At 41.3% G+C, this 16,692-nt stretch overlaps 1 protein-coding gene across 2 annotated transcripts in view; it reads right to left on the minus strand.

The window, feature by feature from the left end:
- Positions 1–5,728, minus strand: part of cadpsa (Ca2+-dependent activator protein for secretion a) — a 235,265-nt gene extending 229,537 nt beyond the window's left edge. For both annotated transcript variants that reach the window (XR_012598251.1, XM_074669555.1), the window contains exon 1: positions 4,932–5,728. Coding sequence is in view for 1 of the 2 variants with exons in the window: in XM_074669555.1 (XP_074525656.1) it covers positions 4,932–5,288 (357 nt within the window). In the remaining variant the exon portion in view is untranslated. The remainder of the gene's footprint in view (positions 1–4,931) is intronic.
- Between the last annotated feature and the right edge of the window lie 10,964 nt (positions 5,729–16,692).

A 16,692-nucleotide genomic window follows, 5' to 3' on the forward strand; every position in this document is an offset into this window, starting at 1 on the left:
ATCGGGACATCCCTATCTTGAATCCTTTTACTGAACTGATCACACTGATTACATACACTCAAAATAACTACTTTCCCATTACTATGAGAAATGTCAACATTTGTAATGTACAGTAAATATCTCAGAATAAAATTTTTGTTAGTTTCTTTATTCACAATATTTTAGTCTGAACAGAAGTCATTCATTCATCCTTTACTGCTTATTCAGGGTCATGGATGGCTGGAGCCTATCTCAGCTGTCTTTGGGTGAGAGACAGGGTACGCTCTTGACTGGTCGCCTGTCAATCACAGGGCCGACACACAGAGAGACAGACAACCCTTTATGCACACGCTCACACCTACAGGCATTTCAGAATCACCAGTTAACCTATTGAGCATGTTTTCGGACTGTGGGAGAAAGCCAGAGTATCCACAAGAACCCACACATGCACAGGGAAACATGCAAACTCCACACGGAAAAGCTGACCGTTTCCGAACTGGGATTCAAACTGGTGACAGTCTAGGTGTGAAACAGCACCGCTTAGCAAGTGCAAATAGCGAAAGTTTTTTTGTAAAAATGACAATACAGCATGTAACATGTCACTGAGTAACAAATACTACAATGCCTTTTTCAAAGGGCTAGGTACGGTAAGTGTCATCAGATGAACAGGTAACCCAGTCAGCTCAGCTTCATGTGTGAGAAAAGCAGAGTGTTTCATCATTCAGTCTCGTGAGAGGAGGAGAATCTCACAGGGCCAGTCAGCCTTTAGAGGAAGACAGTAATATGAGAGATACGAATAACATGTTGACACAGAAAGAAAATAACAAGACCTTCAGTGAGCTCTGAGGTGCTGATCTGCTCTCACAGGTGGCCTTTGTGTGAAAGAGGCTGAGCTGTGTCTGATATGACACACTGTGGAGCTCAAGTATTGTTGGCTTCTCTTCAGCAGTTTATGAGGGGGATGTTTGAATCCATTCATGGTTTTACTACCACTACGACTTCAAGAAAAACAAACACAGTGTTTTAAAATGAAATTCATGTCTTAAAGGAATAAAATGTGATTACATTTGTAAAGAAGAATTTATGGTTTTAATCGATTTTCAAACTGCTTCATATTCATATGTAGACCATGAAAAAAAATAGATGTCATATCACTAGGCTGGATGTGAGGTTGCCACAAAAACTGCTCCCACTGGTGACTGGCTGCAGTATGCATCAAAAAATCTGTCTCCCCAGTCACCCCAGATGGGCCGAGGTCAAAGTTTAAGAGGTAAATACAGCTCCTTGATATTATTAATGTTTCTCACATTTGTGTGCTGTGGTGATATGAAGTTATTATTGGGTTGCACTGTGTTCAGGTCCTCTTTTTTTCTGAAAAGTTTCTTTTCCATTAGTTATTAGACACTAAAAACAGGATTTTAAATCTCATTTCTCAATGATTGACAGCTAGCGTTGGTAGAGACAGCCAATCAGAGATAAGATTCTCAAAAGAAAACAAAATATTAGAGTTGTCATCCGGCTTCACTCGAATTCTCTTAGAGTCCCTCATGGTCTCTACTGCACAGACTCTGACTCCACAACGACGGCGCCTCCAACGGGGGTAATTACGCTTTAAAACCATACAGTGGTAAAAGTCAGAGCAACACTGTCCATTCTGTTTACAGTCTATGCTCCTAACTTGTTCATGACATGTTTACGGAGTGGGCCTCAAACACTAAGGTCTGCCCATAACTCCACCCTTACAGGCCTCCAAGGGGCTGGCCAATCAGAAAGAAGGAGATTTGTGGAGTGGAGAGCCTTAAAAAGACAGCAGCTAAAATGAAACAGTTGAGGAACAGAGACATAAAGAATTTTTAGACATAGCTAAAGGATAAAGGGTGTGACTACTTAAGTTTTGACTCCCTCCCACTCCTTTTTGAACATGCACTGCAAACAAACACACTTATTTGGCTCCTTGGCTGTTAATTTTTACTTTCTGTTTAGTTTTGTTCATGTATTTATGCTGAAGTACTTGTTCATGTCCAAAAAAGAAAGAAAGAAAGAAAGAAAGAAAGAAAGAAAGAAAGAAAGAAAGAAAGAAAGAAAGAAAGAAAGATCCAATTGATGCACTGCTTTACCCTTTATACTTTTTCAGATGAAACACCTGAACTATGGCTGCTGCTTATAGTTAATCTGGATCTAAGGTCTGATTGTTTGAAAAAATGATCTTAAAACAGTTAGAGAAGATGATATCTCTTAGTAAAGCTTTAGACTTTATAGGATGAACATCTCTTGTCAGAGCAGAATGAGACACAAGCATTAACTGGTTGCAGGCAGCGGAGAAAGTGGCAGGGCTGAAGAAAGGAGCTGAGATTTGTGCTCCATGTTGCAATCTTGCCCCTACGAAAGTGGTGACATTTTTCACAGGTTTTCTGAGGGAACAAGAAGGTATGAAAAGGACACAAGACTTGTTTCAGTTTATCTTGGAGTAAAGGACAGATCCTCTGCAGCCCTTCTGTGAAGAATTTTGGTTCTTTATGTCAGTTTTACAACAATGCTAGCTAGATTAAGTTTAATACAATGAGCTAAAGACAACTTCTAGTCCCTATGAGGAGTTTGAAAGTATCTTGGAATTATTTCACTTTTATATATATGCCTGTTCATAATCCATGATTGGTAATCAGAATATTTGGCCCAAAATTGATTTAATCTAAAAGCTATTTCTCAGTGTCTGTGGTTGGGTTGAATTTTACCCCAGAGTAAAAGTAAACGTTGACCAAGTGAGAAATAAGATCTGTGTTTTTCTCTGCTAAAAGGGATTTCGTGGGTTTATTTTGTAGTGATGCTGGACAATGAAGCTGGACTGGTGAAAAGAGACAGGACAGAAGAGCGGCAGAAAGCTAAAAGGGAGTGATAGAGCACAGGCTAAAACACGGGTTAATCTGTCTGTGATAATGTTCATCCCAACCCACAGTCAGCAGTTATTCTGCAGTGGTCTGTTCAGACTTCAGAGTCTATCAATGAAATGAAGAGTGAGGTTGAAGTTTAAAGGTTTTCACTCTTCTTTGTTCAAGACAACTTTGTACAGGATACAAAGGGACAAGGTAGCGTGTTTATTAATGGTAAAAGTAATATTTAGGACTGGGAATCAATCAAAACATTTTGAAACACGTACCAATGCTGACACCTTCATTTCAATACTGGTTTGATACCAATTTTATATCAATATCCCTGGTGCTTGTTGAGAAGCAGGGCATGCTGGGGATCAATACATTCATGCACGTCAGTCTCCAAACTCCAAGAAAGTTGATAGATTTGTTGCTTGTCACTTTATTGAAAAAAAGACACTAGAGGGCTCTGAAAAGTCAATAAATACAGCAACAGAGCCACTAAATTGGCGACACTGTCCTGCATGTCCCAACCATGTGTAACACTATAGCCAATCACTGGTTACATCATTAGATCTTGATCATATGATTAACCCTTTGGGTACCAAAAAGTGGCACCAAAAGACAAAGCATATTTTGATACTCAGTATACTAACATAGCATTTAGGTCGGTGCCTTAAAAGAACCTATTAAAACAGAAGATCTGAACAAAAACATATTTTGGAAAGTGTCATGTCTCTATGACAGTCAATGATGGTGCTCATGGGAAACAGAGTTTTAACACAGGAAACCTCACGGACGTAATTTTCTGTGCGACTCTATTATCTAATCTAATATAATACAAGTTAGAGGAGATAATCCATAATGAGGCCAAAACAGCTGATCAGGACAAACAGAAGTCATGTAAATCCTCTGACTTTAATTCTTACAGGTATGATAATAAGGATGTTTGTCTAAAGTCACAGCTAAAGGAGCTAACAAAAGAAAATGTGCTACATCAAGATACAAACACAGCTACTGTCAGGTTTTAAACACATCCAAAGTCGTAGATTTTAACAATCATAGAAGAGTTCAAGGGGCCAGTGCCACCCCTGGCCAGCCCTATGGTCACGCTCCTTCCTGTGTAATGAAGCCTGATGACAGAACAACATGAAACTCAAACTAAATTTCACCTCAGAAATCAGTTTCCTATTTTATCTTTCTGGCACATGTTGTCTTTGAAAACATGTACCACTGACACCCACCACCAGGGGTCTGTTGACCACCAGTTCAGAAACAGGTGGGTACATCATGACATCCACAGTGTTCCTTTACTATCTGACAACCAACCTACAGAAAGACCTCATTTATCTAGAGCCGAGTGAGGTAAAGTGATGAAAGTGATCCCATCAAAGCTGACCCCTCAAACAGATGATGTTACTCAGATGCTGCTGTTGTGCCCCTCTCTCACACACATCTCTGTGTGCGACAGATTGTTCTAATAAGAGCTCAGCCAGAGACGAGCAGGAGGAGGGGGACCGCTGATGCTTCTCCACCCAGAGGCAATTCTCATATGCAAGAGCTACAACAGTCAATGGGTGGGAACATTAAGAGCTCTCTCTGTCTCTCGTCATCCTTTGGTCTTTTCCTGCGCTGCCAACCTGTTTCTTTACACTGGATTTCATTGTCTCCCAAACATTTTAACCCTTTCTGGCGCAGATAAATCATGTCATCACAACTCGCTGATGTCGAATTCGGGGAACAAATGACACATGTTCATTCACAAAGATTTGTCAAGCCGCTATTTGTTCCTTGGTGCCATGTTGGTGGAAGTATTGCGTACACTGCGTTGCACACATCACAAACGAACAACCTGTTACACCAAAAAGTTTGATTCCTTTGTGTTTTGTATTAAATAAAGGAGGATTCGTCTCACTCACAGCCCTGTAAAGTGAGTAATATTTTCATTCTTGAAAAATGTGAGCAGTGGACTCCATGATGCGTCCATGGAAGCAACAGTTGGTATGAATCAGAGAGGTGCGTTGAAGGAAAAAATAACCACCATAAAGATAGTTTTTCAGCTTTCTGTTTTTACTTCCATCTTACCTTCTGCTGCCTCCTGGCCATGTCAGTAGGTTGCTTGGCGTTAAACGGATATGCGATGCAGCGCATCACAAACACATACAGCTGGAGTCTCTTTTTCTTTTCCTCCTCCTCCCTTTGCATCTTCTCCAGGTCTTCCTTCTCTTTGTCGCTGCCAACCGAGGGGCTGGGGCTGGAGGGTCGACCAGCGCCACTCCCGCGGCCCCGGGGCTGGAGCCCCGCGCCGCTGCTGTGGCCGTCGGCGGCGGCACGGCCCGGTGACGGCCGGGCTCCTGCGGCGCTTTTCGGGGCCGCCACCTCTTTGCGCTCCACCTCCAGAATCTCATCCCCTTCCTCCTCGCTGGAAGACGGGTCCAACATGCTGCCGAGCCTTGGGTGGAGGCTGCACCTGCTGTCACTGTAAAACTGGAAAAGTGGGGAAAGATGCCGGTAAGCCTCAGAGGGAGAGATCCGGAGGGGGTAGTCGCTGTGGGAGACGCAAAACCTGACTGATGGGGAGTCGATCACACTGTTGCTTCCCAGGAAAAAAAAAAAAGAAAACCTGCTGTCAGATGAGTCAATCTCAGGATGAAAAAAGAAAGTGTTGAAGAGTCTGCCTCGCTGCGTGTTTTTTCAGTCAGTCCGTGGCACATAGGAGGGATCTGTGATGAGCGCAGATATAAAGGGGGAGGGGTCGCAGGCAGAGTAAACAGGAGGAAACGTTGATGTGTTGATGCTCCGCTGCCTGGAGGAGGAGGAGGAAGAGGCTGGACTCGGGGCTGACCGCGGAGCTGGAACAGATCTCCCGCTGCTCTTAGATCAGTTTGTGCAGTCTGTGAGCAGAACAGATGAGCGACCACCTGATGATCAGGCAAACGGAGACAGGTTCGCGTAGTACAAGACCGGAATCTGGGTGGTTCAGCTTTCACAATAAAAGCTTCACTACTAGAATAAATGCGTATGAATGAAATATAATCCTATAATCCCTTTGTCTGCTCTCTTCTACAGTATGTAGGCCTACTGGGTATCTTTGGTTACACACCTAACATAACAGCTATCATTGAAGAACTCAAACATTTGCAGAAGGCGTGGCTTCCTGAAGTCTGTATGGTTTTATTGTTTAAACAGTGCGCACACCTGATACAAAAAGGTATGAGTCACAATTCAAGCAAAAGACAAGATAACAAAAGCTATAATAATAACATCCTGTATTATTCTACAGGCCAATGTATTGTTTTAAATAACATATTAATAAGGAGCCTCAGCAGTAGATGACTGCTGTAAAACTGGAGGATACCTTTCTGCTTCCTCTGCTTGACCCTGTAGTAGACAGTCAGGTGAAGTTACTAAACTAAATGTCAACATGATCCAGAATGCTGGACCTGAGATGGACTAAGACAAAGTGGAAAACTCTCTTAAGGTCTGGCAAATCTTAAATTGACATTTTCTTGGAAATAATGTTTCATTAGCCACATGCTGCCATCAAGACAATGACCTTACATATTTCAGCTAGACAACACCAAACCATATTCTGCATGGATTACAACAGTATGGCTTTGTAGAAGAAGAGTCCAGGTGCCAAACTGGCCTGCCTGCAGCCCTGACTTTGTTCACCCTTCAAAAACAGCCTGAACAGTACGAAATTGACCCTGAACTGTGAAGCAGCTCAACTCTTACAACAGGTAAAAATTGGACATTTCACTTCACAAGACCTCCATATCTGGTCTCCTTGGTTATCAAACATTTGTTGTAGAAACAAAAGCTGAAGACACACAATATTTAGTTTCGCTGCAACACATCATGAGCGGTCTTTGCCCTGTGTTCAATTAGCATCCATTCTCATCTGCGCTCTCCATAGCCTCCAAACCTTTCAAGAACGAGGGTTGTACTTATCCCTTGCGAAAGATACAGAGAGAAGGACAGAAAAAGAGACAGAGGGAAAGCACAGACAGAGATTACTGTAAAGGTCACTTTGGTAATTGATAAGAAATGAGCGAGCAGCAGGATTGTTTATTGATCAAAGTTTTTCTCCCTGAATGGACGAGCAAGCTGTAGCGTGTTCTCTGTGCTTGATTTTTGCTGGGTGTAGGGTCAATGCACTCGAGCGCTTTTGGCAAGAGCTACTGACAAACCGACCCATGATACAGGAAACAAGTCAAATACTGGTTCATACATGTTTCACAGATATCTAGGTGTGCAGGGAAAGCTCTGCAGTGGGCATCATTAGTTTAGGTCACTGCACTGCTGGGTGCTGAGCGTAGTTTGAGGAAGTTACAGAGCTGGGACATGATAAGAAAAGCCATACAAATACACAGGTTGTGTTGTTGGCAGTAGTTACTGATGTTTATTGCACAGGTGAGAGAACTGTCAAGAGTTTCTCATGTGATTGTGCAATAACTGTAAGTCAACAAGCAGTAGTTTGGACGTAACTACCTCTGTGAATATGAGTCCAGCATCTCGCCATCAACCACAGTGTTAGAATGAAGCCATGTGCTGAAGAGCAAGCACTGCAATCCCTCAAGCGCCCACATGGGTCAGGCACAGTAAAAATGCTTGTCATGCTGCAGATTTAAACATGTCCACTGGTGCTGCTGGGCTTAGCTTAGTTTCTTTATTAAATCCAGGAATAAGCAGAGGGGAGCTTTTCCTCCCCAATAATAATAGGGATCCCCTGGGGTGGCTGAGGTGTCCAGCAAGGTTATAATAGTTAACTAAAACGAAACTAAAAACGAAAACTGAAATTTAAAATACATTGCAGTGAACTCAAACTAATAAAAACTAGAAAAGAAAACAAAAACGATAAATAAACTAAAACTGTATCTTGTGTTCATAAAACTAACTCTAACTAAAATTATAGACAAAATTTCCTTAGTTTTAGTTTCTGACAATATTAATAGCCTTTAGGATTTAAATTAATCCGCCACATTTTCCCAACCAATTTTACGACAGTTTTCGGCAGTTGTCAGCGCCGTATGGCACCATCATAGCGACGCACTGGGACGTGCTTGTTTACTGCACTGACTGGCTGTGCTCTGTGCTGCTACAAAACATAGTGGAGCAATGAATCGGAGCATCTGTAATAGTTTAATTGCATGTGAGTCTGACTTGAATTTCATGTGAGTCTGACTTTATTGTTACAGAGTCCAAGTTTCTAATTATTAAAGCTCATATTATATTGTTGTACATAATTCATGTTTATATTTTTTATATTAAGTTTATATTATTTTCTTGTGTTTAAGGCAACAGCCAACAATTCAGTATCAGCATTGACTGAGCAGTGAGCACTGTGATGGACTTGAAAATGAACAGTATTACAAAATATTTACTCAGACCTTTTTGAATCCTGCACCTGGCATAAGGTATGAAAAAACTAAAACTAAACTGAAACTAAACTAAAACTAAACTAAAACTAAGCCTTGTTGCAAAAACCAAAACTAAATAAAAACTAGAATGCCTGCTCTAAACCTAATTAAAACTAAACTGTAATGGACAAAAAATGTCAAAACTAAAACTAAACTATAATGACAAATCCAAAACTATTTTAACCTTGGTGTCCAGAACCGTAGTCATCTTGGGGACTTAATAGATGTTTTGTGGGCATTCCAAACTGGAAGTAGATCCCTGGGCAGATTTCCATCATGTTTTACTTGGTTAACATTGGAGATCTCATCGATCTTGGTCCCATTCTTGTAAGACATATAAGCACACACCACAGAATCTCCTGTCATACTCAGCCTCGTCCACGCCCACTTTCAGGAAAATTAGGTCCTGGTTTTCAAGACCTGAAATAACTGAAGATATTTTACATCATTTTTGGCCTTGGGAGGATATTGTATCCTCCAGGGTTTGAGAGCACTCCTTCTGAAGAAAAAAAACTGCTTTACATGCCGCCTCTGAATCCCGACCCCAGATTAATGGAAAAAAATGGATGGATGGATGGCTCTGGCGGATAGATAAATGAAATCAAGCATCCCCCACTGTGCCACAAAAAAAGCAGTCTGATTTAAATGTTAGGCTGGGGGAAGATTATATGAGATTAAAAGAGACTTCTTGTGGCTGAAGCTTTAAAAGGCTCATCAACAAAAGCATAAATTATCACTTCACAGTGCTTTACTTAATCTCATTATCTAACACACCTCGACTCTCTTTTCCTTAATTCTTTCTTCCATACTTTCGCGTACGTCCTCTCACCAGTTCTACTCTCCTCACACTGCATTTTACTCCACTTCACATTGGCCTAATTTTAGCTTTAAGCCTCATTATTCCTCCTCATGTCCTGCTCAACAGGTTGTCTCCTGTCCTTTCCCTCCATGCTGCTTCACTTATTTTCCCCCTTGGTTCAATTTCACACCATCTCCTCTCCTCGTCTCTCATGTAGGTTCTCTGCTGCAGTCCACTGGTGGAAAGTGTTGTTACTGAACCAGAGATGTCTGGGAACAGCTGGATACAGCAGCTGCAGAGAAGGACAGTTTGTTCTTTTTGAAATTGCACAGTGGCACCTACGTTAAGGTTGACTTTTCTGTCCAAACTTCCATCCATAGATTATAATGAATTGGTCACTGGGACGACACAAATATAATATACAAGCGTAGAAATGTTAGGGCTGATGAATGTCAGGATTTGTCCAGAGTTAGAATTTTTTGCTCTATTACTTTAAGTTTAGTCAGAGTATATTTGAGGATCCAACAAAGTAAGCTTAAAGATGCTATGAGGAGGATCCGTTTTGATTGCACTCCCTCGCCGCCTTGTGGCACGGAGTCTCCGCACGCTGTTGTAAATTACTTTTAGTGAGGCGTGTGTTTGTTTTGGAATTAAACAGAGATGAGATCAAAACAAATTTTCTTTGTTCAAGACAACTTTTTACTGGACCTTTTTAAATTCTCATTCTGGCTAATTAGCCTTTAGCTCAGGCTGCATCACTCTCCTGTTTAACCTTCTTCTGCTCCTCTGTCCTTTTTCTGTCTGACAGTTAGGCTCCTGTGTCCACCATCACTACAAAATTAGTCACAGAAATCATTTTCAGCAGAGAAAAAAACATTTTTTTGTGTTTTATCTTGTCTCATTACTAAGCTTCGTCAGCCGGCGTGGCGTTGTCATAGAGACCGAGACCTGCCGTAAATCAATCCAGTCCTAGAAGACCTGAACTGGAAGTTTAAAATTAGCAATTTAAAAAAAAAATTGTTACCAGTAACATTGGCGCTGATAATCTCATTTTAAAGTGTGGATTACAATCAGGCATATATCTAGAAGGGAGACTTTTTCAAGATCACTTTTAAACTCCTCACACCCCCTTTAACTGATAATAAGGTCTGGGGCTAAACAAGGCTGAAATTTGCATCTGATTTTCAACTCCCGATTCGATTAGTAAGAAGAAGATCACAGGGTGGACCAGAAATATTTACCAAGACTTTTTCTGCACTGTTCAAAAACGCTTGCAGACAAAATTAAACATTGATCACAGTTTTCTTACTTTATTCTCAGCCTCCAAAAAGATTTACATCTCAATGCCGCCAACCTTAGTCTTTACCATAGCCTGGAAACGACCTGGCTTTGTCTGGCATGGGCGCTGCACTGTTTCTCAACCAAGTTTCGACCATGACTTCATCAGAGCTGTCTTCAAAGCAGTGGCACTGCTGTGAGATACTTTCGAGACCTCCTTTTCCAGAAAAGACCAGATCACAAAGTCCATTGAATTGATGCCCGGACAGGGGCCACATGTTCTTGTCCCAGAATCTACAAAGAAAGTGCTGCTTGCACCAGGCCTGCGTAACACTTGGTGCACCATCTTGTCTGAAGATGTACTGGTTTCAGAACATACTGGTACAGCAATTATTTTTCTTCAAGCATTTGAAGGTAGACCCAGCTGTTCCAAGGCTTCAAATAAAGAGAACATCAGATGCAACAGCAGCCCACACACTGGCTGTTTTCGAATTCGCCTACTACATACTGCTTATGAAAGTAGTATGTAGTAGGCACTGCCTACTACATACTACTTTCATAAGCAGTATGTAGTATGACTGTTCAGTTGGGTTAATTTTTGTAGTATGCTACGCTGGTCTTCAGTTCGAAGAAAACGGAAGTTGGCTACAGCTGACTTTTTTTCCCAAAAAAACTTTATTGAAAATGTAGAAAATAAACAAACCACGAGTAACTTATCTGCAAATATATTGCCAGAGAGAGCATTTTATATGAACTTTCAGTGGTAGAGATGATGAGGATTTAAAGATAAAAAAGAAATGGCTCTTATATTTATATTTCTCTGCTACTCCGGTTGTTGTTGCTCTGCTCTCTGCCATTTTCACTTCTGATATGGGACCAGGCGCGTTGCATTGTGGGTAACAGTATGCGAAGCAGACTGGTCCCATGTATACTGTGGATTTTTCCCGATTCAGTATGTCATCCGGGTGTTTTTCTCATACTACAACTCTGACATTTGTTCGCATACTGCATACTGCATACTGCATACTACATTTTGGTCGAATCAGTAGGCACTGCTAGTAAAGTATGCAAATTCGGAAACAGCCTATGACTGTAGCTGGTTTCTGACTACAGGAACGCAGCCTTCAGGTAGGTGCTGTACTCTATGTGCATAAACCTGGTCGTTCTGGGAATTGACCACTGCTTGAACAGTGAAGATCTTATCAACAGACCAAACCAGCACTTAGTTTGCAGAACCCTGGATCTCCTGCAGCGTCATTTTACCCCAGTCTAACCTTTTTTTTTTCTCCTCAGTGAACTCCTTTAGATGTGCACTTCCTTCACTGGTGCCCTCGTGCACCTGTGAGGATTCCTCAGGACTCTCTTCCTCACCTTCTCAACAACCCTACTGGTGCTAACTGAATGTTTCTATCCAGATATTGGCTAGCTGGTGGTCTTGCTAGTCTCCTCATAATGTGTCATGACATTGTACACAGTCTTAAAACAGGCATTCACCTTTTTCATGGTTTGCTGTCAGTCCGACTTCCTTCAAGGCCAAAATCTGGTCACCATTCTCAAAACTTATTAGGAGTTAACAAAAGAACTCAGGCACATCAAAAGACACAACTCTTGAGAAAAAATTTTAAGTTTGTAGGACACAAGCCAAGCAAGAAATATGACAGGTATATCTTTCGTTACTTGCTGTGCAGCCGTGCCATACTTATGTAAGTAAATTTTTTAGAGAATGCATCACATTATAAATGGAAACCCCCAGAGAGCACCAGGGGTGAAGTTACTAAGTGCAGTTACTCAACCAACTGTAAACTACAATACTTCAAAATGTACTTCAGCATTTTTTGCTGTCATAAAAAATAGTGCCTTATTTGTTATTGAAACAAGTGCAACGAAATCGCAAAAGCCCTTAAGTCAGTGCAAAACAGTTTAAAGTGCAAAATAGCTGCCATGTTCAGGTACATTAATGACATGAGGTAAATTTCAGCCTTTGTTCAGGACCCTTACTGCTGTTGGGTAGAAACTGTCTCTGAACCGGTTTGTCCTTGTAGTGACCGACCGGCACTGCCTACCTGACGGTAACAGATTAAGCATGTGGTGTCCGGGGTGAGAGGGGTCCTGGGTTATTTTTCCCGCCTTTCAGAGGCAGCGGGAATGGTGCAGTTCTTCCAGTGTGAGGAGAGGGCAGTAGGTGATGTTTTTTGCTGTGTTGATGATCCTTTGCAGTGACGTCCTGTAAGCCACTGTGCAGCTGGTTTACCACACTCACAGACAGTGCACCAGGATGCTCTCGATGGTGCAGCTGTAGGAAGACACAAGCAGTCTCTGGGGGATGTTGTTCTTCCTGAGCACCCTCAGGAAGAGCAGTCTCTGCTGGGCCTTCTTCAGTAGCCCAGAAGTGTTCACAGTCCAGGTCAGGTCCTTCTTTAAGTGGACTCCCAGAAAGCGGAAGTCCTCTACCCTCTCCACACATTCCCCGTTGATGTGTAGGGGTGGAATGTCTGTTTTGGTCCTCCGAAAATCGACGATCACCTCCTTGGTTTTAGCTGTGTTGAGGAGCAGGTTGTTATCACTGCACCACCCAGTCAGTTGCTCCACCTCAGTCCTGTATGCAGACTCATCCCCCCCAGAGATGAGCCCCATTACTGTGGTGTCATTGGCAAACTTGATGATGGTGTTACTGGGGTGTGCAGAGGTACAGTCAGATGTGTAGAGGGTGTCGAGCAGAGGACTCAGCATGCAGCCCTGGGGGGAGCCGATGTTGAGGCTGACCCAGATGTGTGGGTGCCAATTTTTTGGGATACCTATACGCTTTAAACTGCTATTCTTCGATGTTTTCAATTTTTGAAATTTTTAAGTTTGCTTTTTTTAATACCAGACCATGTGAAAAAGTTAAATGTTGATGATAATGTCTACAGGCTAGGAGCCATATTTTCCCATAAATTGCACATTGTGAGTCAGAGAGACACATTTCACCCCCTGCTGGAGAAAAGTGGTAACTTTTTTCCAATCCACTTTATAAAAAAGACTGAAAAGAAGAATTTGAATTTGAGTTTGAAAAGAAAATTGATTTTTTTGAAAAGAATCTCAATTTGATAATGTCAAACAAAAAACCCAATAAATCAATTTTAATTTTTTTTCTCCCACCCCTAATAACTGCTCAGGTAAACAGATTTTATAGAGCTGTCATCTTTTTTTAAACCACAGTCAGGTCGAATGATTTTAATCAGAATAAGCTGTTGTGCAAACTGGACACTTCACAGTGAACTCTTTGCAGTCTTGATGTAAGGACCGTCTACAAAGTGCAAGGTCACTCAGGATGCTGTTGCAGTCGTCTGGTCTGGCGGTTATGAAAACATTAGAGGGTTGTTCTGGGTCATACAATGTCACTGGGTTGAAAGAATGTCACGTTAAAGTTTGCAGACGTGCATCAGACTGTCAAACTTATGCCAGTCATTAAGAGTTTGTTAAGTAGCAGTGAAAAGCAAGGATCTGCAAGTAGTTTAGTCTGAAATGTGCCTTGTAGAAATAAGGAAATTTACTCATACAAGTCCATTCACATGAGAGTCTAACGTACAGTGAACTCAATGTTTGGCATTGTGTGTTAGATCTTTCAACTTTCTGAAACCCAAACCTCAGCACTGATGGATACAGACCCTGCAGGAGGGCTCTCAGGTGGTTGGGGGGCTGCATATAGCAGAACAGTCAAGATACTTGAAGAACAACAAAGCAGCAGCATCATTATCAGAGTTTAGGAGGAGTTGAGCATTTTCTGACTGCTTAATAGGTTGTTAAATTGCAAGTCTACTTTGGTGATATATTTCAGACAGTGGGAGATGTCAGATGAGAACCCAGCAGTACCGAGAGATAACTGCTTGAGTTTGGTTCATTAAAGCGACGTGTAGGATTCAATACACTCTGCAGAACAGGAGGAAAAGCACTTACTCTACGGGGGTCAGAAAGACAACAACCAGCTTACTGCTGGTGAAATAAAAATATTATCCAGATCCATGCTTCATAACCTTTTCATTTTCATTTGTCATCAAATACACCTATTGCTGCATGAAAGAGGAAATATCCTCGGTGACACTAAGGTGCTATCCAGCTTTTTTCCGGCTTTTGAGTTGTTTTAAATCTATGTTATGTCTCTCTGTGATGTTCTGTTGAAAAGTGATATATATTTTCTGCACATGGATAGGGTTCAATCAAGTTTTATGGCTTCATCAAAAATAAGTTTGCACATTGTGGCCACTTCTTTGGTTTACAGTCACTTCATACTAAAAAAAAATATGTCTAACACGCAGGTGTGCAGACTGTTTCTATCGTTCTCTTTTTTATAAATCCCAATTTACAGCATAATTAAAACAGAACAAGGAAGTAGCTGGCTCTACTACACATCCACAAACACTGCCAACAAAGACTGTCTGCCATCCACAAACTCAGAGCACTTTCCGTTGCCCTTCACCTTCTGCTGTTACTCTACAAACCATCAGCCAGCCCGCTCTCCTTGACTGTTTTCACTGTTAATATAACCTGAAAAAAAAATCACACACATCATAAACAATGCCACCAAAACAATCAGCCTCTCCACACCTTAACCGTCTGACCTTGACAACAGAGCCATCACATGCAAAGAACGCACCATAACAACACTAGACACCTGCTTAACTAATTTTTCCTTCTGGTCGTGCACTCAAAAAGATAACCAATTTCACCATGGTACCTTTATTCCATTTAAACAAGCTTGACTGTGTTAATCGAATAACCAAAACATTTTCTCTTTTTTTGAGCTGTTGATGGACAAAAAAAGCTGTTTGCTGCTCTACCAGGTCTCTGTATTTCGTTTTCAGAAAAAGACAACGACTTCTGGAATTTATACTTAACTTTAATCAAAGTAAGATTTTCAAATCAGCTCAGTTTAGTCTGAGAACATCACCACCGTAAAAGCTGACATGTAACCCTGATTCTTCTAGTTCTCAGATAAAAAGCTTTTCTATCCACTGAGGAGCAAAACTGCCATTCTTTAATGTGTCTTAAACAAGGGTGGGACGATATGCTATCTGCGCGATTCTATTCTATTCCGATTTTTGGTGTGCCAATTCAATTTAAGCTGCAATTCTTCAATATACCGTATTTTCTGCACTATAAGGCGCACCTAAAAGCCTTCAGTTTTCTCAAAAGTCGACAGTGCGCCTTATAATCCGATGTGCCTTATATATGGATCGATATTGATTAATCATGGCTACTGTAGTCAGGGGGCGTCATCGGAGTAACAGCGGTAAGTGGTAAGAACCTGTGAAGAGGAATTCTGCTAAGTGCTAACATTAGCTCACAGGCTGGCCCGGGCTTCTTCTCTTGTTTATTGTTAGAGCAATATAGCGCCCCCAAAGGTCTGGCATTTGAACTGATTTCTGGAAACAGCTTTTGTGGACGGCAGAAACGGCTTTGTCTTCACAGCGCGCTTTTTTTGAAAACGGCACAGAAAATAGTTGGATAGGTAAATGTGCAGCTCCGTGTGGATGTAGCCTGAGTTTGACTGACTTATTGACGGTTTTGTTGACATTCCCTTTAGCGCAGCTCCATCTAGTGGATGCATAACGCAACCCCAGCCACTACTATAGCTTCTACTCTATGCGCCTTATAATGTGGTGCGCCCTATATATGAAAACAGTTTTCAAATAGGCCAGTCATTGAAGGTGCGCCCTATATTCTGAAGCGCCTTGTAGTGCGGAAAATAGGGTATACAATTTTTGCAATTTTTAAGTTTGCTTTTTGAACACCAGACCACATGAACATGTTAAATGATGATGATAATGTTAACAGACTATATCAGGAGACATATTTTCCGATAAAATGCACATCACGTGAGTCTGTGAAACATTTCACCCCCTGCTGGAGAAAAGTGGTAACTGCTTTCTAATCCTGTTTCTAAAAAGACTGAAATGATATTTGATTTTGAAAAAACAAAAAAAACACTTCTTGACAAAGAATCTCGATTCTGATATTGTCAAACAAACAATCCTGATATATCAATTTCATTTTTTTTCATCCCACCCCTATCCTTAACCTATTAAATAAACAAATAAAATAAAGAAATAAAGTAAAAGTTAAAAAAGGGTCCTGCATCTAGCTTGTGTGTTTTCTGTTCTCATAGGCTTTACAGCAACTCCAGTGCACACAGCATCTGTTTCTATAGAGTTTGCCATATTCTGCAGATATAGAAAAATAAGCTGGAGTGAAACACTTGTATAGTGTCAGTATGACAGTCTACAAGTAATTTCTACATGGACATAAACATATATGTCTAGATGACAGAAGCCGGGCTTGACACTTGACAGGAGCATGACTTTTACTG

Source organism: Halichoeres trimaculatus, unplaced genomic scaffold (assembly GCF_033239565.1).
Source record: "Halichoeres trimaculatus isolate MK-OKI-2021-1 unplaced genomic scaffold, fHalTri1.1 fHalTri1_scaffold_1, whole genome shotgun sequence".
In the NCBI taxonomy this organism is placed as follows: Eukaryota; Metazoa; Chordata; class Actinopteri; order Labriformes; family Labridae; genus Halichoeres; species Halichoeres trimaculatus.